At 45.6% G+C, this 27582-nt stretch overlaps 1 protein-coding gene across 2 annotated transcripts in view; it reads right to left on the reverse strand.

Annotated features, from left to right (window-relative positions):
• Arfgef2 (ADP ribosylation factor guanine nucleotide exchange factor 2) overlaps positions 1-27582 on the reverse strand; it is a 75083-nt gene that overhangs the window by 19308 nt on the left and 28193 nt on the right. For both annotated transcript variants that reach the window (XM_051186094.1, XM_051186087.1), the window contains exons 9-30: positions 25181-25311; positions 23397-23631; positions 22629-22728; positions 21221-21360; positions 19660-19768; positions 18240-18423; positions 15882-15993; positions 15230-15435; positions 12530-12614; positions 12131-12302; positions 10519-10670; positions 8661-8789; positions 7520-7678; positions 6413-6560; positions 5200-5299; positions 5004-5044; positions 4734-4903; positions 2973-3124; positions 2022-2194; positions 1028-1188; positions 451-581; positions 191-320 (exon numbers count right to left, since the gene is read on the reverse strand). In XM_051186094.1, coding sequence (XP_051042051.1) covers positions 191-320; positions 451-581; positions 1028-1188; positions 2022-2194; positions 2973-3124; positions 4734-4903; positions 5004-5044; positions 5200-5299; positions 6413-6560; positions 7520-7678; positions 8661-8789; positions 10519-10670; positions 12131-12302; positions 12530-12614; positions 15230-15435; positions 15882-15993; positions 18240-18423; positions 19660-19768; positions 21221-21360; positions 22629-22728; positions 23397-23631; positions 25181-25311 — 3120 coding nt within the window. The remainder of the gene's footprint in view (positions 1-190; positions 321-450; positions 582-1027; positions 1189-2021; positions 2195-2972; positions 3125-4733; positions 4904-5003; positions 5045-5199; positions 5300-6412; positions 6561-7519; positions 7679-8660; positions 8790-10518; positions 10671-12130; positions 12303-12529; positions 12615-15229; positions 15436-15881; positions 15994-18239; positions 18424-19659; positions 19769-21220; positions 21361-22628; positions 22729-23396; positions 23632-25180; positions 25312-27582) is intronic.

The following is a 27582-nucleotide window of genomic DNA, read 5'->3' on the forward strand; positions in this document are numbered from 1 at the left end:
AGAAAAGGCTCTCTCAGGACTAGCTGACACTGGCCTAGAAGGTACAGCCCATCTATCCACCTGTGAAAACACCGTAAGGAGCTCAGGGTTTTCAAACCCTTGGGATTTGGCAACACAACCCCAGGAAGGTCAGCCATGCTTTTGGACCCCATCACACCCACTCATAGGCAGTGCTGTAGCTAGCACCCACCTCTGACTGTTGCTCAGGGAGTTTCATGTTGTCAAAAATTCGAAACACGATTCTGAATAGGTCCTGCCACCAGTGCTTTGCAAAGGTGTGGCCATAGCTCTTCATGATCTCAAACATGACGGTTAGTCCCCTGGAGGAAAAGCAAAGGAGAGCAGGCGGGGAAGAAAACACTAAGACCAAGGTGGGGGAGGGAACGAAGCGTGTCAAGCAGCTGACTCATTTTAGTGATGTCAAGGGGCAGTTGCCCTGGGGCCCATTACCTTGTACGCACGTCTAACTTGCATCTGTTAATGATGCAGGAGAGCTCAAACAGGATGGGAAACCAGCCTCTGACCCAGACTCTGTCACCAGGAGCCACATTCATGTCATCACTTGTGTATTCTTGCAGTACCTGCAGTGAAAATTATTTCTCAGATGTAGCCTAAGCAAGCAGCAGGAATCAGAGGCCACCAGATAAAGACTGAGGCTCCAGACAACCTCTTTATCCCAAAGTCTCTGTTCCCAGAGACTGAGAGACACTGACCTGCCCACTTGAGGTAGTATCCTGCCCCCCCATCTCCTCACCCTCCATGGACCTATGAACCTGAGTGAGGAAGCTCACAAGAGCCCTGGGGCAGACAGTGTTACATTAAGAACTGTGCTAAAATGCCTTGAACTAACAGATCTGCTTGCCTCTGCCTATTGAGTACTGGGATTAAAGGCATGCACCACCACTACTATGCCTTGCCTTGGACATGCTTTTCTAACACACTTGTGGGAAAGGTTTTGTCAGCAGAAAAGGGTCTTGGACCCACAACTTTCTGGTTGGGCCCACAAAAGCAAGGAAGGGAGACACACCCGAGGCCTCTCTGAGACATATTTCCCACAGAAGCGAATGAGCCGGATGGCCTCCATGCTGGTGTCAGGGAAAGCGGCATTGCAGGCAAACTCTGACAAGCACTTCACAGCATCCTGGAAGGAGTCGATGGCCGCAGGGAAATGGTGCTGGAAAATGGTTGCTGGGGAGACATAACGCAGCAGGGTTTGGAAATGGGGGGTCAGGGACAACAGCCTTGGAGAACGAGGGCCTCTGAGAAGGATTGTCACAGCTGTCCACTTCTGTGCCTCCATTTCTCTTTGTAACAAAATGGAGGCAACGGAGGTTACAATGTCCATGAACACAAACATGGAACACTTAACATCTACTCCCATGGGAAAAAGGAGCTTCCTGTGAGCCTGTCATGTCCCCATCAACCAGTGACCATGAGCCTTGTGTCGGCTGTGTTCTTGACTCTTTGTGTATGTAACAGGCACTATTAAGGCATCAACACTAAACCAACAACCAACAGGACCACAACACCTGCCTACAGCAAGCTTGTCTTTCTGTACAAGACACATCAGTACATAAGTGGCCAACAGAAAGCATGAAGTTATGAAAACTGGCACTTGGAAGACTCCAGTAAGAACCCCCGCTTGCCGTGATGGGATCTCCTCCTTGTTCTACCTCAGCTCAGAGTGTGCCCTGGGTGACTTGGGTTTTCTGCTGCTCCCCACACTCATGTGTTGGCAAGACCACAAAATCGGTGAGAGAGGAGCTGGCGGTTTAGGTCTACACTGTAATGAGCCAGCAGCTCAGACACAGGACTTGCAAGGATGGAGAACTGGCTGTATTTCCTTCACACTTCTAACCGTGCCCAGCACGTTTATCCCAACAGAACAGAACTGGAGCAAGGAAGCCCCATAACAGGAAGATGGACAGCTAAGAAGGGTCACCTGCTAGACTTCAAGTGGGTTGAAAGGGAAGGTGTGTGTGTGTGGGGGGGGAACATACGGGACAGACTGACACACTTACAGACGATGTGGCCAGTGGTCTGGAAGGCCAGTTCCACGATGTTCCCATCATGGTCAGAGGCCGCCTGGTGGAACACAGCAAAGATATTCTTCCAGCCAGAGCGGATGTTGGCTGCCTGGGAGCTCACCATCTGGGCGATGCAGCGGATCACCATGTCCCGGATGGTCGGGGACCTGGGCAAGAGGTGGGAGGGTGAGAAGATAGACACACTCTGCTCTTTCAGGTAGCACATTAGAAAACCATGTTTTAAAGCACATTCAATTAGGCTCAGTTTCTCCTGCTGCCCCACTATGGAATTAGAGCGACAGACCATACTACAATCACAGAACCATAAGGTCAAGGAGAAAGTACTACTTGGTGTCCTACAGAAGCAAGGAATGGATGAGTCTGAGTTTATAAGGCTTTGGATGTGGAACCAGAGTTGGGACTGCCTATCTCTGACTTCATGTTCATTGACAGTGCACAGCCTTCCGGGAGAAGCCTGCTGCACAGGCCTGTGTCACTGACCACATGGCAGCCCTTCAGAGAAGGCAGAGAGAGTTCACAAAGTAAAGATGCAGCCTGCAGCAAAGAAGGGCTGACTCCCTATCTAGCCAATTTCAAAACCCCAGAAAACAGAATTCTGGTTGTTTTCCCATGTAGAATTTTCAAACTTATGGGATATGTATATGCATAAATATTTATACATGCACACACGAATGCATATGTACATATGTCAGTGTGTGTGTGTGTGTGTGTGTGTGTGTGTGTGTGTGTGTGTGTCTGTGTGTGTGAGGATGCATGTTAGGGACTGAAACAGGACAGCAGACATTCTAAGCAAGGGCTACGCTAATCTTAAGCCCTTGGACTACGTGCTGATTAAAGGAGTTTTTACCCAGTGGTTAGTGGTGTGACAGACTTTCAGACAGCAATAGGGATGTGACTGAGGGCCTTCAAGATAATGTGCATTACCTGTTTTTCTTCATAATGTGCTCAAATGGCCTCAGAAAGTCCTTCTGAAATCTGAAGTTGGCCAATTCTCCCTTCTCTAGAAACTTCATGGACAGTTGCCTCAGTGAATCAACAGCAAAGATGGCCACATCTTCATTAGGGTTACAGCCAACCTAGCAGAGCAGGAAGTGAGAAGCCGGTTCAGTGGAACAGTTGTGGGTATGAGGCTCTACATCAAAGGTAGGCAGCCTACCTGCAAACACTCGGGGAGGCACATCTAAAGACAGGAAACGCTACTTCTCGGCTGAGACGGGTCAAATGCCATGTGTCACATGCAAATGTCATGATGGAAGATCAGCAAGCCTCTAGCCTCTGCCCTGGGTTGGGGTTACAGGAGACTGTCCTTTCCTTTTAAGTATTTATTTGCTTTGGTATGAATGTGGTATGTGTACATGTGTGTGGGGCTGTGTACTGTGCATGTGGAGTTGATGTTGGGTGTCTTCCTCATTACTTCCCACCTTATCCAGTCCTGAGCCCATCAATTGGCTAGAACAGCTCCAAGAGCTGTCTCTGCCACTACCTGGGTTACAGATGTGCACTGCCTAGTCCAGCTTTTATTGGGTCCTAGGGATCAAACTCAGGTGCTCATGCTTGCACAGCTAGCCCTCTATATTGAATAAAATCTTGAGTGGGGAAATGAAGCCAGCAGCTGTCTGTTTCAAAGTGTTTGCTTGTTCTGGATGTCTTTGGCTTGTCTCTGACTTACAAACAAATGATAGTTTTCCCACAAGGTTTTGGAAGAGGAGTGGTAATAGGGCCTGTGTATAGTAAGTTGTGACACTGAACAGTATGTGAGCATGGCTCTACCATAGGTCAGTAGGAGAGGTCTATCAGATTTCCCATGCCTCCAAGCACCAGCAGGTCTGTCCAGCAACTGTAATGTGGTGTTACAGTACATTTGTGGTGTTAGCCTGTCCTGAATGTGGGGTTATTTTATTTTATTTTATTATTGTTTTGGTTTTTTCAAGACCGGGTTCCTCTGAGTAGTTCTGGCTGTCCTGGAACTAGCTCTGTAGACCTGTCTTGCCTCAAACTCACAGAGATCCACTTTCTCCTGCATCCAGAGAGAGTGCTGGAATTAGAGGCTTGTGCCACATTGTCTGGCTGTGGTTATTTTTAAAACAGAGTGGCAATAATATGCACAGGTTGGATATACATGGTGGCGCATGCCTTTAATTCCACCACTTGGGAGGCAGAGGCATGCAGATCTCTGTGAGCTGAAGGCTAACCTGGTCTACATAGCAAATTTCAGGACATCCAGAGAGCTACATAGTGATACTCCATCTAAAAAGACTTAAAAAAAAAAAAAAAAAAAAAAAAAGAAAGAAAGAAAAGAAAAAGAAAGGATCATATCTAGGCTGACCTAGAACTTGCCATATAGCTAAAGATGACCATCAACTCCATGCTGGATTAAAGGCATGCTCTACCATGTCCTATTAGTGCCTTGCTGGGGACTGAACCCAGGCTCTGTGCATGTTGGGCAAGCACTCTATCAGCTGAGCTACAATCCCAGCCATGGACAGGAAAGTATTTTCATACTATTAGACTTCAAAATCATTCTACATGACTCCTATCCAAACATAAGCACAACTTGATTTCACAGGGAAAAATGAATTGGTGGTAAATCCCCCAAATGGGGCCAATCCCTCCCATTCCTTCCTTCTGGAGTGCAGTGCCTGCTTTCTTTCAGCTGCTGCTGCTTGGCCTTTAGACAACAGTTACCTTATTGAAGTGCTCTCCAATGACATGCCATATCCGAGACCACTGCAGTCGGATCCGGCTCATGTTGTAGTACGATATCTCCACAATCTTCTGCAGGCTGAACATCCGGGGATGGTGGGGGGAGGCCAGCTCATCCATGGACACAGCACAAAGCCAGCGGACAAAGTCAACTACAGGACCGAGACAGCAGCGCATGGGAAGCCTGGTTAGTGACATCCACACAATCACAGCAAGAGGTACATATGGATTTCACTAAAGTCAGATACATACCTATTGCATTTCCATCCAGTCTAGTAGAGCCAGTAAAAATTCTAGGGAGGAAATAGAAATTTCTCAAGTACTCAGAAAAGGAAGAGAGAAAATATTAACAGTTGAAACAGATTAGAAATCATTACACCCAGAAACTATTTTAATAAATGATACCAGGTGCAGGTGGTGGAGTGTCAGTGGAGAACAAAGTCATTACCTGTCCACTGCAACAACCACACTCTGTGAGCTGGTTTCACCAACAGACTCCTGGAAGCTGGCCATCTGTCTTTTATCTACGCCACCACTCACCAAATTACCTGAAACACAATGCACAAAATCAGCAGGACTACAGAGTCTAGTATTTACGTGCACACCTCTATTCCTAGCACTCAGGTGGTAGAGGCATAAGGATCAGAAGTTCAAGGTCAGCCTCTGCTACATAGTAAGTCTGAGGCCAACATGGGACACAGGAAACTGCCTCCAAAAAAGCAAAGCACATAAACAAGAGGAAACACCTTTGCCTCAGGTAAATACAAAGGGCATAAATAAGAACAGGAATGCAAGTAAAACAAAACTAAGAACAAACAGCCCCACTGTGGACAGAGTAACAAGCTTACTTTTAGGGTTTAAAATGCATCCTTGCTATAGGCCCTCCTGCTTGTAGACTATGTCCTAGTGCGTAGGAGAACAAGCAAGCAAGTGGCCAAGGGCTCCAAGAACACACATGGCTCTGGGGCTGGACACTGGGGGGCTGTGCAGGATTTCACTGCAGTCACCCCCCAGAGAAAACAAGCAGGTGCTGTCACTGCCTGTCCTCTGAGCCCGAACTGTACTGGCTGCACTGTTCTCGGACCCAGCAGCCTCAGCTTCCTCCTTGCCACATGACTGCTCAGGTCACTCTCCCCCACTTTAGTTTCCTCAGTTATTCACAAGGGGCAGGTAGCAGCCTTCATATCATTGGATCATTATGAGGACCAAATGAGCTAAAGCATATAAACTGGGAACTCAGAATGTGGCCTGGCACCTTTGCTTGCCATATTGACTATTATAATCATAACATAGCTGACCAGAGTCCTTCAACCCACAGCAAAGACGGGAACAACCATTTATTCTAAGAACATGAATGAAATGCAGTCAGGATCTAGCCTCTCCCAAGCAGAAACACAGACAGAACAGCAGAGCCTCTACCACAGGGGGGCCCAGAGCGGCCCCACCTAGAGAAGGAACAGGGAAGCACCTTGCTCATGCTGGGAAACTGACACTTTACTCAACTCAATCGCAACAAGGCAGTTGAAGTACATGCCCATACACATGACTTCAGCTTCACAGAGAGGAAGAGAATGGGCACAGGACAGTCCTGACGTGACAAGAAGAGCTTCATCACTCTTAACTAGTGAACTCGTGCTGGCCAGCTGGGCCTGGTGTCTTACCGAGGCCAAGACCCAGGAATTCTTCTCCTGCCAACGTGTGGCCCTTCAGGCTCCCTTCTCTTTCCCGCCCAGAGCCAGACAGGTAGCGAGTCTTCACCCCAGTTCCTATCAGCTGAGCAAGTTCCAATTGGCTGATGCATTTCAAGATCTAAGAAGAAGGGAATGAGAGTGAAGCCTTGCTTCATAGTCAAAAGGAAGACACCTCAGTCTTCAGTCAGTTCCCGAGTTTACTGAAACATGCAATTTTCACACTAAGAATAAAACTTATGCCCTTCAGATGGCTTCCCTGAAGGTCAGAATGGCTGGCTAGTCAGTCCTAACTACACAACTATGATTGTGGGTTTTAAAAACACAGTACTACACACCATTGTGTGACACATGCCTTTAATCTTTAATCCCAGTACTCGGGAGGCAAAGGCAGGTGGATCTCTGGGAATTCAAGACTGGCCTGATGTACAGAGCTAGTTCCAGGACAGGCAGAGCTACACAAGGAAACCCTGTCTCAAAAGGAAAAAACAAAAAACAAAAACAGAAGAATTGGTACAAGAGGGTTACACACACACACGTTCAGAAATACATGTGTATGTGTATTTGTAAACCTCGATTGAAGTAGGACTCCATTTCCCACGAAACTCAACCCATGTGGTCGGACCTAGTTCCTGCTCCTCAACCTGTCCACTCTCTTCCTCAGACACTGCACAGAGCCTCCCTGGCTTCCACACTGTTCCTTTATCTTGGCATCTCTGTCTTGCCTCGGGGTCTTTGCATTTCTGTTCTTCACGTCTTGAAAGGTACTTCTCCCAGCCCAATCCTTCAGCTGTGACCAGGTGTGTGTCCCCTACCAAGAAAACTTTCTTAAAACTCCTGCTCACACTCCCCAACACCACCCCACATTGCACTCATTGCTGTCATTATGCCATGTGTTTACGGATTTGTTCTCTGCCACCAGTGTCAAGAGTAAACGAACTCTGTCTTCATGGGCAGCTTTGGGACTCATGAGGTAAAGGAAGGCTTAATTAATTATACCAACAGTAGAACTGAATAGGAAGAGAAAAAGAAATAAGAGGCCAAGAGTCACCCTGAGAAAAGGCAGGGAGGGACGCAAACCTCATGCCAAGAGTTGCCAAGGTAGTTGCCATCAGTGTGAGCCACGGTGATGAGCGTCTTTATGGTGTCAATGTTCTTCTGCTTCATTTCTGTGATGCTGGAGCTGGCTGTCAGCAGGGAAAAGCGAGCAAGGGCCTGAACATAGGCATCTCGTTCCAGCTGAAAGAGAAGCCCAGGAGAGCACAGTGACCCCACTCACAGTGCAGCCACTCAGGAAGCAGGCTGGCACACTGAGCTTCTCTGCTGTTTCCAAATGCACACAGCAGGCTTTGGCTCACCAGCCCTCCAGCCATCACATGCTGGCATGCTTCCACTCCCTGCGCATAACTACAGTTGAGAACCAGTTCTTTACAGCGACAAACCACACACTATCTGTCCTGGTGTTCCAATTTCTTTGCCTGTCAAATAAATGCAAACATTTACAGCAATTCCTAAGGTGGGCATAAATGAGGAGGTAAGTGGTGCCTTTGAGTTTGGAGGGGCAACATCACCAGGCTAGAGAAGTAGCAGAGTGGGCTTTGAAACTCTGGCTTCCAGTTTCAGAACCTTGATACAAAGGAAAATGTCTAGAAAGATGGATAATGACAGAAGACTGACTGACACTTTCAGAACAAACTAATGGGCACCTAGAAACAAGGTGTGGAGTAGACACCAGCCTTGTGACTGACTGCATAATGGCTCGAAGACTGCATTGGTTTGTTGTTTCAGGATTCAAACAAGGTTTATAGACACATAAATGTATTCAACCATCTGCCAGCCCCAGAGCAGGGTGGGAGATAGGGAAATCATGGTGAAAATGGGTTACAAAAGGCAGCAGCAAATCGGGGCAATGCTGGAATAAAACTGAGAACTTCCAGGCAGCTGATGATACCACACACTTTACTAGAGAGCTATGCCCTCAACCAGACGTGTAAGCACCAGGGCACGTAAATGTGGACAAAAGGCGGTTTTGTCATTGCTCAAAAACCCTCAGTTTTCTCCCTTCGGGAACAATGTTAGCACAAAGCCACAGGTTGTTTCTTAGTGGGAAGGAGTAAGTACTTTGCTTAAGTACTTGGTTAACTGGATTCCAGTTTCAAAGCTTTTACAGTCTGAAAAAGCCCACCACGGGATCGCTGGAACCCCACTCACTTCTACCCACCTGCATTCCAAAGATGCAGGCGATGCGGACTGCACACCTGATGCCTTCCAAACACAGGGAGGCCACCTCTGTGTCATCGCAGTTCTGCAGGCCAATGCTATAGGCTGCCAGCAGGGGCGTCCACACCAACTGCCAAAGATGCAAGTTTCAACAACAACCAGAATTTCAGTATGGCAAGAGCACTTAAAGCAGGGGTTCTAAACTGCTAGAAACAGTGGTTTCTAATGCAGCAGCCCTTTAATACAGTTCCTCGTGGTGTGGTGACCCCCAACCATAAAATTACTTTCATGGCTACCCTCAGTAATTGTAATTTTGCTACTGTTATAAATTGTAATTTAATATCTGATAGGCAAGCCCTGTGAAAAGGTCATTTGACCCCCAAAGGGGCCAAGACCCACAGGTTGAGAACCAATGATATAGAGTGTATTGTATCAGTTAGAGGAATAGCAAAATGCTGTGTTCACTCTAACTTTGACTTCAATCTATTCCATTCACAAAGAAAAAGTTGCTTATAAACTATGGTCACTATAAACATATTATTTAATAAACAGACAGTTTAACAAACAGTTTATTAACCAGTACATAGTGTCAGATTCCCACGAAACTGGAGTTACAGGTGGTTTCTTGGAACAGAGCCCTGAACATCTGCAGGAACAGCCTGTGCACTTAACTGCTGAGGCATCTCATTAGTGCCACAGAATCAGTTCTCTACACAGCCATTAACACTCAGGAGTGGTGTGTAGAATAACACATGCAACTGAGCTGGACTTGGTGTGCATGTCTTTAGTCAAGTAAAATCAAGTGGATCTCTGTGAGTCAGGCCAGCCTGGTCTACTGGTCTACATGACAAATTTCAGGCCACTCAAGGCTACAAACAAACAAACAAATAAACAAACAAAAAAACTGTTAAGAGAAATATGGTGTCAAAAGGTAGTTCAGTGGGTAAAGAAGCTTTTGCCAAGAAGATGCCAGAGACTCACATGGTGGACACAGCTATGCTCTGACCCCCTCAGGCAGGCAAATGCAAATACACACTCACCATCTTAAAAGTTACATTATTTATTTGTTTGTTTGTTTGTTTATGGGTATGTGTCTTTTCTAAACATTTTAAAATAGACATCAACTACTATCTCTCTCTCCCACCAGATTTCACCCGACAAGCTAACCCTGAAGCCAGTAAGGTGAGCACACATCAAAACTGGCCTTGTAGGACTGGTGAGAGGGATCAGTGAGTAAGGGCACTCGATGCCTGGGTTCCACCCTGGGACCCATTCGGTAAAGAAAAGCACTCACTCCTACAGGTGTCCTCTCTCCTCCCTACACTCCATGGTGTGCATGCACACAACACAAGTAATTTTAAAAACAAAATGGTCCTGCTGGACGGTTGTGGTGTACACCTTTAATTCCAGCACTCAGGAGGCAGAGGCAGGAGGATCTATGTGAGTTCAAGGCCAGCCTGGTCTACAGAGCTAGTTTTGAAAGGACAGCCCAAGCTATACAAAGAAATCCTGTCTCAAAACAAAAACAAAACAGTCCTTCCACAGTGTCATGTGCCTGAACGATTATTAATTTGTTCAATCCCCATCAAACCATTCAAAACAGTTTCTGTCCCCATCCCCATTTGACAGAAAATAAGACAGAGAGTGATCGACCTGACCAAGGCCACATGGCTACAAAGCAGTAAGGCCAAGATTCAAACCCAGATGGAGAGCGGAGGCCATGACAGTGCTGGCACTTACAGAAGGGACCCCCTACTGAGGCACCCTGGTTTTTCTCTCCATTCTCTCACCAACCAAGTTTATTGCAGACCAGCTGCAGACTTAGGCTAGGCAACATGCTAACTTTCTAGGATACTCACTTTGAACATTGGCCGAACATGGTCCAAGTGTGTGGCACTGGTAAATGGAGCTTTGGCATGGCTCACGGCCTCCATCAGAGCTTTGGCCGTTTTAGCCATCTGTTCCATTTCCATATTGTACAGCAGTCGCCGTTGCTTTTCACTGGCTACGTCTGCAAAGAAGAGCACACACACACACAGTGCTAGCCATGCTTCAGGAACTTCCTCAAAAGCCTTACATTATTGACTCACAAGTCTCCCAATCATACTGTGAGCCTGTTACAAATATTACCATTTCACAGATGTGGATGATGAGGCAGACTGGCTGGGTATGAATGCTGCTAACCCTGCCCTGGGTCACAGGGCTTGGAACTGGCAGAGCTGAGGCTTGGCTGGAGGAGTGAGGTTCTAAGTCCTGTGCTCTAGGCACTGCTCCTGAGCTTCATCAATAGAGACTGACAGAAAGCACCACAGGGGCTAATTAAGACTTCCAGCCACAACTGACACAAGCATCATGAGTTTAAAGTTTTGTGGAGTACTTTCGGGGGGAACAATTTAGCTCTTAGAGTACACACTTTTAATTCCTTCTTGCTCCTAATTATAAACCTAGCAAGAATCATATTATGAAAGAATCACATAATCATAATAATTGAATCATATTACTATTCAGGTATCTAGAGATACAAATTAAAATTATCACCATCAGTACACTTAATCATCCTTTCTGATGTACTCAAAGGCAGAGCTGGGGCTGGAGAGATGGCTCTGTAGTTAAGAGCACTGACTACTCTCGCAAAGATTCAAGATTCAAATCCCAGCATCCACATGGCAGATAACAACTGTCTGTAACTACAAGATCTGACACTTTCATACAGACATACATGCAGGCAAAACACCAACGCATACAAAGTAAAAGTAGATGAATTTAAAAAATACTATTAAAAAAATCTGTTTTCAAAATATATTAGAGAAATGTATATGAAGCAATTTGGGGGGCTTCAGAGATGGTTCGGAAGAGATGGCTCTTCCGAAGTCCTGAGTTCAAATCCCAGCAACCACATGGAGGCTCACAACCATCTGTAAAAAGATATGGCGCCCCCTTTTGGTCTGCAGGAATACATGCAGGCAGAATAATATATATATAAAATCTTAAAAAAAAAATGCAGGGCGATGATGGTGACTCAAGCCTTTAATCCCAGCACTCAGGTGGCAAAGGCAAATAGATCTCTGTGACTTTGAGGCCAGCCTGTCTTGAACCCCCTACCCCCCCCCCCAAAAAAAAAAGGCAGAGCTGAGCCCCATCCCTAGACAAAGATCTACAAGCAAAGCAACTAAGGACTGCTCTGGAGAGAACTAGTCTCCCACAGGGCTGAGGGGTCAGCTCTGAAATCATATACTTCCAAGCAACACTAAATGGCCTCAGCAGATTCTATTTATATATTTGTGTGTTTAAATGTATGCGTATATGTAACAATAACAATGAAAGAAAAAGAGGTCATGAATTTAAGAGGGAATGAGAGGGGAGCCACAGAAGGGGATGGAAGGAGGAAGGGGGAGGGGAAAATGATGCAATTATATTTTAATGAAAGAAAAGTTAGTGCTGCTGGGCAAGTCTGCAGTAGGCAGGCCTTACTCTGCTTGGTAGATTTGGTTGCAATTGTGTGCTCTTTTGTTTCCTTCATTGCAATCTTCTTCCCTTCTATTTCTTCGTAGATGCTGGACAGATACTCCTCTGGGAGGTCTTTACTATCATTGATACCCCGATTCATTTTAATATATTGCTCTTTTGTCATTTTATTCTTTACCTGAAATTCAAAAAGAGAAAAACAAAAAACCCCACAAGAGCTTCTGAGTAAATTGGGAGTGTAGGGGGCAAGGGGACAGGTGGGAGGGGAGAAGGGAGGAGGGAAAAAGAGTGGGGGAAAATGTATAGCTCAATAAAAAAAGGGGGGGGGAACATTTAAAAAGACTGAAATGCCCAAACAAATTCAGTCATGTCTGGCTACGATCCATGAATCATAGGGTATTTTACCTGAGGGCTGTGCAAGTCTGTAGTTAGCATAATAATGGAATATGCCAGGACATACGCAGTGTCAGCACTAGCAAACAGGGTTTGCCTGGAAGAAAAGAACCCAGATATGAAGCGTGGCCACAGTGATGACAGCCAGGGAGAATGGCACTGGTGGGAACAAGGGTCACCAAAAGCAGTCCCGCTGCACCGTATGGGGTGGGACCAGGGAAGAGTATTCTCAACAAGCACTGTCAACAAACAAGAGCTAACAGTCAGTGTACGAAGGGGGTATGCAGCTCCAGGCACAGGATGCAGGGGATGCTTGTGGGCACCAGCCTGCTAGGGACCACCCTGGGATGGATGACTCCTTATCCTTCACATGCTAGGAGCTTCTTGGGCTTCACTTGAGAGCTTCAGCTCTGGCACAGAAGTACAACATAAACTCTTTCTTAGTTATTAGTTATTTACCGATTCCATTATCTACTGCGGTACTTAACAGAGGAAACACAAAGCAAAATATTTCTATTCTTTTAAAGCATATGCCCGAGGCCTGACATTTTTGCCTTAGGCAAGGAAAGACAAAACCATGTAGACACTAAGCCATATTACATGTGAACTGAAGATGGAAAAACTGGTCTGTACAAACTGGTCCACCAGGAAGAGACTCCCAAGAAATACAGCAAAAGGAGAGCTGATGGCCTGATCAACTGACTAGACCAATAGAGCAAGATCTCCAGGCCCACGGAGGGCACACTTCAGTTACCAACATACCATTACAGCTTCACATCAGGTTATCCTGTCTGTTACAGTCACATGACCACAGGCTGCCTCTGCCAACCACACTGTCTCCTGGCCACACACTGGCAGGACTGGGACTGGTTAATATGAAAATGGAATTGACCTGAGACAAAACTGTCATCAAAGTGTTTCCCTGAGCAGTTTCCACTCCACACTCACAGCTGCACCTGTGGAGGGAGGGCCACGCAGCCTCAGACAAATTCAGACATCTTGGCTTGGCTAGCTATTAGCTGACTAATTTTGGTTTGGATTCTCCATCTTTTAGAGCCTCAGTTTCCCTCCAGTAACACAGGCCTGCCACTGATTTAGGATGATGAATGAACAACAGGCTTAATGACACCTAGCTCCTTCCTAAGTTTTGGGTCAGGACACAAAGCAATAGGTTTCACCAAGCTTCTCTGCACATGCTTATCATTACATTCTGTTCTTTTTTGTTTCGTTTTAAGATTTATTTGTTATGTATACAGTGTCCTGCCAGCCAGAAGAAGGCACCAGATCTTATTACAGATGGTTGTGAGCCACCATGTGGTTGCTGGGAATTGAACTCAGGACCTCTGGAAGAGCAGCCAGTGGGCTTAACCCCTAAGCCATCATACCAGCCCTATATTTTGTTCTAATGTTTCCCCATGCAGCTTGCCTTCTTCCAGCTGGTTCTCTTCATTCTCAGTTAGTCCTTACTTCTGCTATATGTCATTTGCATTCTAAAACTCTACTTCTCAGCCCAGTTAGGACCAAAACTTCTCTAACTCCCATAAAACCAATAACTGGGGGCTAGTGGGATGGCTCAGTGGTTAAGAGCACTGACTGCTCTTCCAGGGGACCCAGGTTCAATTCTTAGCACCCATATGGTAGCTCATAACTGTCTTTAACTCCAGGATTCAACATCCTTACACAGACATACATGCAGGCAAAACAGGAAGAAGAAAAAAAAAAAAAAAAAGGCCAGGCAGTGGTGGTTCACACCTTTAATCCCAGCACTCAGGAGGCAGAGGCAGGTGGATCTGTGAGTTTGAGGTCAGCCTGCTCTACACAGTGAGTTCCAGGACAGGCTCCAAAGCTACAGAGAAACCCTGTCCCAAAAAACTAAAAACCAAACCAAACAAACAAAAAACAGCAACTGACTATTAAGCAACTAGGACTAGGGCTGGTAAGACAGCTCAGCAGCTAAAGGTACTTGCGTTGACAAACTGAGTTCAAGTCCCAGAAATCACATAAAGGCAGAAGGAACAAACTGGTTCTAAAGTTGTCCTTTAACCTCCACACCTAAGTTGTGGTACTTGTGCCCCTCCAGATCCATCATCATGCACACATATGTACAATAGTAAACACAATAAAAATTAAAGCACCCAAGATAAAACCAAGTATTTGTTGGAAGGTTTTATAATGTTACGCAGCCACTTCTATAGTTTATCAGCATGTAATCAAAAAAATCCTCTCTGCTCTGTTCCACACTATGCTAGCTGTTAGAGAGTTATCACTCACAAGCAAAAGAAGACTTCACCTTAGCTGTGTGACCTACTCCCCTCAATGCTGGATGTTGACCCCAAGGCCTTATGCAGCCAAGGCAAGTGCTCTACCACTGAGCTATAGCCCCAGCCCTTGTTTTTGTTTTAAGACAAGGCAGCTTAGACTTGCCTCTATTTCTCACTCCCCTTGACTCTACCTCTTCAGCATCAGCATACCCAGCTAGCCACGAGATCTTAGGCAAGTTACTTAACTTCTCTGGCCCCCCAACCTCCTTGTCTGTAATATAGGAACACAAATAAGATTGCTACAAGGTCTTATGTGGGGTACTGCTTAGCAGAGCCTGACTCTTAGTGAACAGACACATTAGTGTCTTAGCAGAATTGCAATGATTAAACCCAAACCTCAAGTCAAGATAAATGTTGGCAAAAAGGAAGAAGCAGTTGTCACAGTGCTCACCCTTGGTTACACTCTATGTATCGAGCAGCAAACTTCTCCATTAACCGGTCAATCTTCTGTGCTTCTCCAGGCAGGCGGAAGCCTTCCAGGAATGTCCTCAGGGCTGAAACAAACTCTTTTTCACAGAAGTCCAGTTGGTCCACATAGGCGTACATCACCTCCTTGTTGAACCTCGTGCTATCACCCAGAAACTCACCAACCTGGGTCTGAAATACATAGGTGCACTCACATCCAGAAACTGCCATCATATGGCTCACAGCAATAAGCACTGATGGGGTGATGGCTGTGGTGGTGGTGACTGGAATACAAAGATCCTAAAGTGCCCACAGCAGCTGACTGCTGGGAAGCAGGGAAAGATTACCTCTGCTTCTACATGCAGGACAACTTGTTAGAGAGGAAGAGGAGGAGAAACACGAGGCTTAAATATGGAGGGGCAAGAGACATACTGAGCCAGAGAGAAACTTCTAGTAGTAGAGGGCCACTCTGGACTCTGACACTGTCCCCCAAACAAGCAACAGTGGGTCAAGGAATGCTGTACAGTGCCAGGGGGCAAGACTGCAGGAGCCAGGATGCAAAGCAGTTGGCACTCAGGGCCAGTCAAGCTGAAGGTACAAGCCCACAGGGCCACATGCTGTGCCATGCCCCAACTTACAGAATCCAGCCGTTCTTCCTGGTGCAGAAACTGGGCAATGTCCTCTACGTCTGTTCCCAACATGCCTTGCTCTTGGAGAAACTGGATTCCCCGCTTGGGCTTCTTGTTGAAACTATCAAGAGGAGAGGGGACAGGTCACACAGGTGGCTCATTTAAAGCTCTGGGACAGAGTGAAAGTTATCGGTGATAAAGCAACTGTCCCACAGCTGTCCCAAATTCTACCACCAAGTTTTATCACATTTGTTTACTAATTGTTTACATGTGTGCACATGCGCACACGTGATCAAGTATGGACTCGATCCTCTAGAACCTTCTATCATCAAGCTTAATGGCAAGCACCTTCAACCACAAAGCCATCTCACCAGCCCTGTTCTGGTTTTGTTTTAGCTTTTTTTGAGACAGGATCTCACTTTGCAGCCCAGGATGGCTTCAAATTCACAGAAATCCACTTCCTCTGCCTCTGGAGTGCTGGGATTAAAGGTGTGTGTCACTACACTTGGTCATATATTTTGTTTTTTAAGACGAGGTCCTCACTGCATGACCCTAGCTGGCCTTGAACCCGTGATAACCCTCCTGTCTAAGCCTGGAGCCACAGTAAAACACCACACCTTAGCAGCTCTTAATTTTTGACTCTGCAATTACAGACTGTCAACTAAGTCCCTCTCCCCTCCTTAACAGTAACAGAAACCTGGACACTGAACTGGGCCCAGAACCACCTGGGATACAGGACAGTAGGAACAGAGTTCACGTCACTGGTGAGACAGCAGCAAGTATGGGGACTTCTGACTCAGATAAGAATGTGTCCTCCCTGTCCTCTCCACCTTCTTCTAGCATATGTGTGTGATAGCTGATGCTGCCATAGTCATCTGAGATCACGGATGGGTCACAAATGTCCAGAAGACCCATCATAACAGCCTCAAACTATTGCTCTGGTCCTCCCACCCTCTGCTAAGTAAGTACCAGGCATTCACTGCATACAAAACTAACTAGTGGATAAGTTCAACATTTTGCCAAATCCTGCATGGGAGAGGGACAAACACAAAGAGGCAAAGGCCATGAAGACACAAATGGATAAGGACAGGGAAAATTGGACTTATTTAGTCAGCCTGGCTATGGGAGGCCTCTTTGAGGAAGAAATAGTGCCCCATATCTGAGGGATTAAAGCGAACAAAGAGCACTAAGAGAACAGGAGAGCTCTTCACCATGGTGACCAGGGGACTAAAAACAGGCCATGTGTGCCAGTGCGCTGTCAGGAGATGAGGACAGTGAGGGAGGCCTGAGCAGGATCAGTTCATGGCACAGGACAAGAAGCCTGCAATGACTTTGGCAGGGGAGGGGTGGGGTTTAGCTTATGTTTTCAAGTTCAACTATCACAGACCCTGTTCTGTAGCAGTGAACTCAGTAGAAACTGTTATTTTAGTTGCTATGGGAGGAAAACAAAGCACCCCAGAGATGGTGAGGCAGGAACACAGCAATCAGCACTTCCATTCAAAGCCTGAACTGTTAAACGGAGCTTGCTCATTTTTCAAAGGAAATTGCAGAAGATGATGTGCTAACATGCACAAAAGACCAGGGAGAGACAGAGACTGCACAATTGCCACAAGGATGATGTATGTCACTGTGAGTGGAGAATCAAACATGTGTGAGTCTCAAACATGTGTGCCCAAGTATGGTGATGGTTACACAGCACAAATGTTTCAGAAAAACCTACATATGGTTAAAGCAAACACCCTGGACAACCGCTTTCGGCTCATGAAAGACACAGTGGCTTCTTCTAGGTGCTTTCTGTTTGTTTTGTGATTGTTTTCTGAGACTTTATTTATTGTTATTTTATGTGTATGAGTGTTTTGCCTGTATGTTTATCTGCAAGCCACATGCATGTAGTGTCCCTCAGAGGCCAGAAGAGGGCATAAGACCTGCTGGGATGAGAGTTAACAGATGGTTGTGAGCTGCTATATAGTAAGCACTGAACATTGAATCTGGGTCCTTAACCAAATGAGCCATCTCTCCAGCCTCTGTTTGGTTTTTAGTGGCTTTGTTTTCTCAGAGTTTACACTGCAGCCTAATCTAGCCTTGAATTCAAAGCTATCCTCCTGCCTCAGCCTCTCAAGGTCTGGAGTACAGGCCTATGCTCCTATGCCTGGCTGTTTTCTAAAGTGTTTTTTGTTGTCAGAAAAGGAAGAAAACAAGGCCTCCTGAGCTGCACAAAGCATGTCTCCTCCTCTCAAGTTCAGGAGCTCTCCCCCTGCCTGATAGCCAGCAGGGGGCCCTGTCACAGGAGTCAGCCTCCAGGTCCTAGAGAGGACATGGCTTTGCCAAAAGCCCAGAGAGATGGCACAGCCCAGAAGACACACTCACAGCTCGATGCCATGCTCAATGATCTCCTTCTGTTGTTTGATGACTTCAAACTGCTCTGGGTCATCCTGAATGGTTGTCTGGGTCCCTGAGGACACCGTGGACTCCACTGATGTCACACTGCACCGTCTTGCCATGTCAAGGCCTTTTCCGTCCCCAATTTCTTGATCTGGGAGCCTCTCCTGACCTGTAGTGACATAAAAGCAAACAAAAGCAACTAAGCAGATGAACAGATGTGACTGAGCAGTTCAAGCTTCAGCGCCCTTCCTCAGAACTTCCACAGGTTTGCATCCAAAGGGGCACAGGCACCGAGCCGATCACTTAAATATTTTCCTCAGCATCACATAGACATTTATTTAACATAGGACTCAAACTAATTCTAATATTTACAAGTAAAGAAAAAGCAAAAGCAAGATACTTAATAATAAACATAAGGACTTTCTCTACTCTAAATAATTCAGGAGGAGGGTGCCTATGCAAGCATGGACACAGAATGTAAGAGGACAGGAAGACCCAGTGAAATTCTCTGGAATCAGGCCTGACTCGGAGTGGTAGCAGGAATGAGGTCAGGAATAGAGGCCCAGGTAGGGCCAGGTCATGGCATAGAAGGGGAAGCCTGCAATGTTTTCATGAAACTCCAGTTCCAGAAATCTCACACCCTCTTCTGGCCTTCTTGGGCAGCTGTACTTGTGTGCATATACTCATACACAGACACACATATACATAATTTTTTTTTTCTAAAGTAGGCTACAGAGATGGCTCAGCAGTTAAGAGCACTTACTGCTCTTCCAGAGGATTCAAGTTTGAGTCTTACATCAAATAGCTCACCCCAGTCCAGAGGATCTGGCCTCCTCAGGTACCCATACACATATGGCATACACACATAGAAAACAAAAATAAATCCTTAAAAATAAATAAATAATAAAAGAGATCATTTTGGCTGAGCAGCTCAGTGGTAGATCACTTTACAATTATACATAAGTCTCTAGGTTCAATTTTTTAGAGATTTATTTATTATGCATGCAGTGTTTTGTCTACATGTATCCCCGCAGGCCAGAAGTGGGCACCGGATCTCATTCCAGATGGTTGTGAGCCACCATGTGGTTGTTGGAAATTGAATTCAGGACCTCCGGAAGACCAGCTAGTGTTCTTAACCACTTAGCCATCTCTCCAGCCTGTCTAGGTTCAATCTTCAGTACTAAAAGAGCAAAAAACAAAAACTCTCGCCCTTAAATGCTTTACTCCCTTAAGTCAGAGTATCTTATCACAACTACAGGAAAATAAACACACCCAGCATGCCATATGCATTAAAAAGCACAAGCTTTACAATAACTGCAGGTATTTAGAAAACACAACAACTGTGTGTCACAATCCCTGAACAGCATGTGCCCACAGTGGCAAGCTGCTCACACTCCTCACTCACCCAGGGTAGCCTGATGGTTGGGGTTCACATATAGATCCTTGCTCCATTCCACCATACACTTGAGAATGGACACGAGACACTCCAGGCCTTTCTTCCTCAGACTGAGCTCCTAGAGGCCCAAAGTGAAAGGTACAGAGCCTTAACACATTTTACCACTGGCATTCTGGGGCTCTTGGGCAGTCCTGTGAGGCTACCAGGTAATTACTAACAATCAGTTCTACTACAGACAAAACCCAGGGAACTAATTAACAGCTGACATGTGTCAATGGCACATCAAAAACCCTAGTCATCCCTAATAGGGTCATCACTGTAAGTATTCAAATATTACCTGTGACTCCTAAGTGCAAAGGTTATCTGTATCATTTTAAAATTGTCTTGTGTGCACACATGAACATGTACATATGTGCACACCTGTGGATGCCATTCATCTCCTTGGGTCTCTCATTAGCCTGGAGCTCACTAACTAGACTAGACTAGCTGGTCAGCAAACTCCAGGGATCTGCCTGTCTCCACCTCTATAGCAAGCCATCATGATCAGCTTTCTACATGAGCTCTGGGGATCAACTCTGGTCCTCATACTTTCCAGGCAAGCACTTCACCAACTGAGCATCTCACCATCCTGAGGACCAGAGTTTGGATCTCAGCACCCATTAACAAGCTGGGTGACCAACTCATGCCTGAAACCCTGGCTTTGTTAGGGCCAAGACAAGAGGCTGGCTGAAGATGCTGGGTTCCTGTCTAGCCAAGAAAATAAGGGAGATCTGCCCCCAAAGAATAGGCAGAGTGTGAGGAAGAAAGGAAGGGAGAGAGGAAGGATTGCTCTATTCATTGCTAGTGGAATAAAATACTAGCAAGTAAAACAAAATCTAATACTATTTTAAATAACAAAGTCTTAACCTGTGATCTAAAAAAATCAATTACTTAGCACATGAATAATTCTGGATAGAACATACATCCTGACTACCAACAACTGTATTTCATTTTAATGTACACTATATTAAATAGGGTTTTTGTTTTTTGAGATAGGGTTTCAATATATAGGCCAGGCCTGCTTGGAAATTGCAAACCTCCTGCCTCAGCATCCTGAGTGCTGGAATTAAAGGTCTGTGCCACCATACCTGTCACATAAGTAGAATTTCTTACACTTAAAAAATGAACACAAGTTAAAGATGATCTTGAAGAAAAAGAAAAAGAAAGCCATTATTTTAGGCTCACAACACTTTAGATAGCACAAATCCTCCTGTGGCCCTAAGGACAACTCTGGCTTTCCTCCAGGAAAAAGCCCAGAAGCCAAGGTGCTGTGCATGCCACTCAGGACTGACAGCTGCCTTTCCCTGAGGGTACTCTAATGGGAAAAGCCCTTGACCAGTCAGTCTCCTCTCTGCAGCATGTCACCTGACAACTGACTTTTTCACTGCCATTTTGTGACAGCAGAAGCTGTGTCTGTGTCTTTTGTTCCCTAATGTAGTCCCAAACCCAGTGACAACGGTATGATGTCCCATTATGATGTTTACGTCAATTAGTAACCTTTAAAGACAACCAAGCACCCTGATGTTTTTACCTGTAGAGGTGTCATCCCCAGCTCATGTCCACTTCTTCCCTGAGCGATTTTGGATAAATCATTTACTAGACGCTCGAAAATGTTAGCAGCATTTAAGTCACAGTCATAGTTGACATAAATATCCACAACACACTGGGCATCTTGGAAAATAACATACACATATTAGAAATCTGGATCCAAGACAAACGATGACATTTTCTTTCTTTTTTTTTTATTGTTGTCAGGATGGGTACTGAACCCATGGCTCTATGCATACTAGACAAGGCCAGCAATGCTTTCTTTGCTAAAAATATATTGTGTGAACTTTAGTTCAAGGCAGCCACATCTTAAGTAGGGAATACATGTCAGAAGCGTGGGGGTGGGGTGGTCTACTGTTCTTAGGCCCACCCACCTCTATACTACCTGCTTACAGGCATTCCAATTCCCCTCTATACTACCTGCTTACAGGCATTCCAATTCACCTTGCAAAAGTTCAGCTTCCTCATTAGAAAAGGGGCTAAAAGAGATGGGCTCAAGAGTCACCCAGAAACAGTGTTTGTCTGTCTGCCCAGCTCTGGGATGGCAGAAGAACCATTTAAATTTACCTCAGGCCCAGCAGACAGCAGCACCAAAACCAATCTGCCATGATTAGTAAGTTTCTGGTATTTATAAAACTTGGCTCTAACATCAAAGTCCCCACCAGCACACCAGCCTGAGCCAGTCATCCTACAAGAGGTGAGATGGGCCTTTTTCAGTCACTGTGAATGAACATTTTTTAGAAAAGATTACAAAAGTATGGATTTTGCTGGTGGTAATTGTGCATGTCTTTAATCCCAGCACTTGGGAGGCAGAGGAAAGTGGATCTCTTAATTCAAGCCTAACCTGGTCTACAGAGTGAGTTCTAGGACAGTCGGGGGCTACACCAAGAAACACTGCCTTGGAAACCCACCACCCCAAAATATTTTCTTAATTCAGTTTTTCAAAACTATGTGTAATCTGGGTATGGTGGTACACACTTTAAACCCCAGCACTAAGGAAGCAGAGGCAGGGGGCTCTCTATGAGTTTGAGGTCAGCCTGGGCTACATAGTAAGACTCTGTCTCAAAAAAAAAAAAAAAAAAAAGTCTATGACGGTTTGAAGGTTTATGCACATGGGTACAGTGCCTAAAGGTGCCAGAAGAGGGTGTCAGATCCCTTGGAGCTAGAATTGATAGGCAGTTGTGAGCCACCTGATGTGGGTGTTGGAAACCAAACTTGGGTCCTCTACAAAAGCAGAATGGACTCTTAACAGCTGAGCCATCACTCCAGCCCTGTGAATGAACTCTTTAATGAAAAGATTTTCTCAATCATTCACTAAAACACTACAAAGAGGAACTGAAGATCTTGATTTGAGCTTGGCAGACAAAAGCTTTGGAAGCTGGTGAACGTACCTGCACAAATCCTTGTCAGGGTCTGAATGACCATCCAGCGGTGTTCGAAAGAACTTGTAGATGTTTCTAAAATGTTCAGGAAAATCTCTTTGAAAAAGACCTGTGTGGCATGAAGACAAGGGAGGAGCAATGAGCAGTCTCCACTTAGCATTCCAGATGCAAACACTTTAGGGCCAGGCAGCTCATACACTAAGTGAGGAGGCCTGGGCAGAAGGCAAAGCAGGATGCACACTTGCTAAGGGACATGGGAGCCCAGCCTAGTTGGTCGACAGTTAGCAGGGGCTTACCCAGAGCTGAGGAGCCAGTACAGGACCCACATGTGTTGATTTGAGAAAAATCAGAAATTTGTATCTGTGCATCTGACAACTAATTTAAATTATTTCAAACAATTTGAGCCCAGACAGGCAGTGAGGGTGGGGGGTGGGGTCTGAGCTGAGGACACAGACCAAGACCTTAAATCTCTGGTGAACAGAATTTTTCTGACAAGGTCTTTCCCACTCATTCAGAAGTTCACTGGGGGAGGGGGGGTAGCTAGTAAAAGGAGTACCTTAGTATGGTAGCAAGGCTTTTTTTTTTTTTTTTTTTTTTTTTTTAAATACAGGGTCTCATGTAGCCCAGGCTGGTACCCTAAGCTGTCCTTGACCTCCTAACTACTCTGTTTCTAGCTCATAAGAGTTAGGATTACAGGCATGTGTCATGCTTGACTGACAAGTAGGCTTCTCATCTGGCATTAATGTCCCCAAATAAACACTAACTGAAGTACTGTACCTCTATCTGCATTTTCAAGTGCATCTTGAAGTTTGAAAGAAGAGTAAGAAAAATAGCAAGTGAGAGCTCGAAGACATCAGGCACTGAGGACACGCCATTCTTGGATAGGGCCACACACAGGTACTGCTTAATGGCAGTGACAAACATCTCATGGCTCCTGAAGACTGGGCCAGCATTCTGCAGCACGGACAGCAACAGCTGCAGGGAAACCACCTTGGAACGAAGCTCGTGAGATCTGCGAAGGCAACGAAAGAGTGATGGCATGCTAGTAGGTGGAGTGCCAGGCAGCAGGGTTCTTTTCATTTGCTTTGAGACAGGATCTCACTGTGCATAGCTGACCTGGAACTTGTGATCTTGCCTCTGCCTGCCAAATACTGGGCACAGACCAAAACAGTATGTTTCTTGAAAAGCCTTTGATCTTTACCGAGGATGACTTTAACTCCTGACTTTCCTGCCTCTGCCTCCCAAGGACCACAATACAGGAATGCATACCATGTCCAGTCAAGCAGAATCTCCTGAGGCCAATGATTTAAGAGTTAGAAACAAGCCAGGTGGTGGTGGTGCACACCTTTAATCCCAGCACTGGGGAGGCAGAGGCAGGCAGATCTCTGTGAGTTTGAGACCACAATGGTCTACAAGATACAAGAGCTAGTTCCAGGACAGCCTCCAAAGCCACAGAGAAACCCTGTCTTGAAAAAAACAAAACAAAACAAAACAAAACAAAAAAAGAGTTAGAAACAGCACCTACATGCCAACAAGATGCGGGCACAGAGCACAAGATGGGCCCCTCCTTTTTTTCTGTTCCCAATATAACGTGGATAATGGGCAAGAACAAGGAGTTGAGTCTGGAGAGCCAGCTCTAGGCTGGATCCATGCAATTATCTCACAATATTCTCCTGGAGATTTAGTGCCATACTTTCACTCTCTACGTGCCATGAAGACTGGACTGTGATAACACTGTCAACCTCACAGGATCTAGAATCACCTAAGAGATAAGCCTCTGAGCCTGACAGTGAAGGTTCATGGAGGAAGTGGCCTGATGACCTGAGTTCAATCCCTGGAATTCATGCAAAGGTGGAGGAGAGGAAATGACTCCACAAATCTTTCCAATTATTTCCACAAGTGCACACCACACACAACTATGGTCATAATAAAGTTTAAAAAAATGGAAAACACTCATTTAGCCATTTTCCTAATTGTTGCCACGATGCTTGAAAATGAAGAGCAGTCAGGACAGCACCACCCTGTACTTCAGACAGACAGAGCCATCTCATTTCACTGTCAGTTTTCAAATGCAGTCCTGGAGCTGCCCTGGACTGAAGCACATAAGATCTGAAATAGTACTCTGGCTCTAAATGCAGCCAGTTTTCTTCTCTCCACAGTACAGACACTGTGGGCCAGCTACTGCACTGTGGAGAGAGGCACTGGGCTCTGGGCTTCAATCTTTGTTCACGAGCTGAGATTTCCCTCCAGGGCCGGAAATGGAGTTTGCAGACATCTTGTCCCTTTACAGCCTTACAAGGAGATTAAGCCCATTAGTCAGTAAAAAGACAGCATGAAGTCCATGCTGTTTTCAACATACAAACCAAGAGTAAATCCAGGCAAGAGTCTAGATAGTGAAGACATGGAAGGCTGTGGGTGTAGGACTGCTTGAGTCTGGAAAGCTGTGAAACCATCCCACACCAACATTATGGGGACGGGGATGGGTGGGGGGGACGACAAAAATCAGAACACAAACTCCCAGTTCATGGGGTAGCAGATGGCCATAGCTGCTGCAAGCTTACTTTGGATCTGGGGGTCCTTCCCCAAGAGGTTTCATGGACAGCTTGCACAGGGAGCGGAACACCAGGAAGGCGTCCTTCTGTAGAATGTGAGAGAACCTAGCAGCCACTTGATGTCCTTGCACATCTGGTTCCTAAGGTTAGAAACAAAGAGAAATCCAAGAAGAAAAGGAATTATGTCATGAAAACCTAAATTCCTGAATTTATTCAACTGAGAGTTGGGTGAGAAGACACAAAATAGATGCCCCATTGTGTCTTCAGAGCAATTGTAACCCTGTCTGTGAGAGGCCAGGTGTAGACACACACCTGTCATCCCAGCATTGGGAATGGAGTGCAAGGTCCTACTCAGTTACACAGTGAGTTGGAGCTCATTGCAGGTTGTTTAAGAACCTGTCTCGAGGACTGGAAAGCTGGCTCAGAGGTTAAAAGCATTGGCTGCTCTTCCAGAGGTACTGAGTTCAATTCCCAGCATCCACATGGTGGCTCACAGCCATCTGTAATGAGATCTGGTGCCCTCTTCTGGCCTGCGGGGATACGTGCAGGAGGAATGATGTATACATGATAATAAACCTTTTTAAAAAACTGTCTCAAATAAATAAACAAACAAAAAACAACAGCCAGGCAGTTGAGGCACATGCCTTTAATCCCAGCACTCAGGAGGCAGAAGCAGATCTATGAGTTCAAAGCCAGCCTGAACTAAAGAACCAGTTCTAGGGACATCCTGGGCTACACAGAGAAACCATGTCTTGAAAACAAACACAACAGCCAGGTGTTGGTGACACACACCTTTAATCCCAGCACTAAGGAGGCAGAGGCAGGCCGATCTCTGTGAGTTTGAGGCCAGCCTGGTCTACAGAACTAGTTCCAGGACAGTTTGTAAAGCAATACAGAGAAACCCTGTCTCACAAAAAAAAAAAAAAAAAAAAAGGAAACAAAACAAAAACCCCCACAGAGGCCAGCAAGATGGTTCAAAGGGTAAGAGTGTTTGCCATTCAAGCCTGACAAACTGATCTGGAACCCACGTAAAAGAGATCTCTTACATGTGTGCCATGGCACCCAATTCCAAAAAATATACATTTCTCTCTCTCTCTCAAGGAAGAAAGGCAATGGTGGCAATGTCTTTAATCCTAGAACTCAGGAGGCAGAGATAGATGGAGGCCAGCCTGGCAGGGCAGCCAGAGCTATACAAAGAAATCCTGGTTGGGGGAGAAGGGAGGAAAAGGAAAAAAGAAAGATATTTGTAAGAATTCTGAAGCAGAGTGATTGGGAAAAAATGACATACATTTCAAAATCAACTAAAAAATATTACATTTAGCTGGGCAGTGTTGGTGCATGCCTTTAGTGCCAGCACTTGGGAGGCAGAGGCAGTGGATATCTGTGAATTAGAAACCAGCCTGGTCTACAGAGTGAGTTCCAGGACAGGCTCCAAAGCCACACTGTCTTGAAAAACAAACATACAAAAACAAAACAAAACAAAATTTAGCCAGGTGTGGTGGTGCACACCTTTTATCCCAGCATTCAGAGGCAGGCCAATCTCTGTCACTTTGAGGCTAGCCTGATCTACAGTAAATTCCACAACAGCCAGGGATATCAGACCTTGCCTCAAAAAGCAAATAAGTAAATAAATAAATACATTTAGGAGATAGAGAGAGAGGTGGCTCATTGGTTAAGAGAACTTGGTACTTTTCTAGAGGACTAGGGTTCAATTCCCAGAACCAACATGGAGGTTCACACAGAGGTGCCCTCTTCTGCCCTTCCCAGGCACCAGGCATGCTCATGGGTTCAGACATTCATGTAGGAAAAATACTCATACACATAAAATTAGATTTTAAATAATTACATTTAAGCATAATAAATATTTACAACATATAACAAAGATCAATATCCTTTACACAAAAAGATTCTTAAAATCAATTAAGGAAATATATAAACCCCCCTCCCAAATGACATGAGTAAGTAATCACTAAGAAAGCCAAATATAGGTCTGGAGAGATGGCTCAGAGGTTAAAAGCACTGGTTGCTCTTCCAGAGTTCCTGAGTTCAATTCCCAGCAATCACATGGTGGCTCACAACCATCTATAGTGAGAGCTGGTGCCCTTCTGGCTTGTAGAAGGAATACTGTGTACATAATAAATAAATGTGTGTGTGTGTGTATGTGTGTGTGTGTGTGTGTGTGTGTGTGTGTGTGAGAGAGAGAGAGAGAGAGAGAGAGAGAGAGAGAGAGAGAGAGAGAGAGAGAGAGCCAAATATAAACTAAACCTGCCAGGTGTGGGGTCACATGCCTTTAATGCCAGCCCAGGCAGAGGCAGACAGACTCTGTGAGTTTGAGGCCTGCCTGGTCTACAAAGTGAGTTATAAGTGTTACAGAAAAAGGGAGGGAGGGAGAGAGGGAGGGAGGACTAGGG

The sequence above is a fragment of the Phodopus roborovskii genome, unplaced genomic scaffold (assembly GCF_943737965.1).
Source record: "Phodopus roborovskii unplaced genomic scaffold, PHOROB, whole genome shotgun sequence".
Lineage (NCBI taxonomy): Eukaryota > Metazoa > Chordata > Mammalia > Rodentia > Cricetidae > Phodopus > Phodopus roborovskii.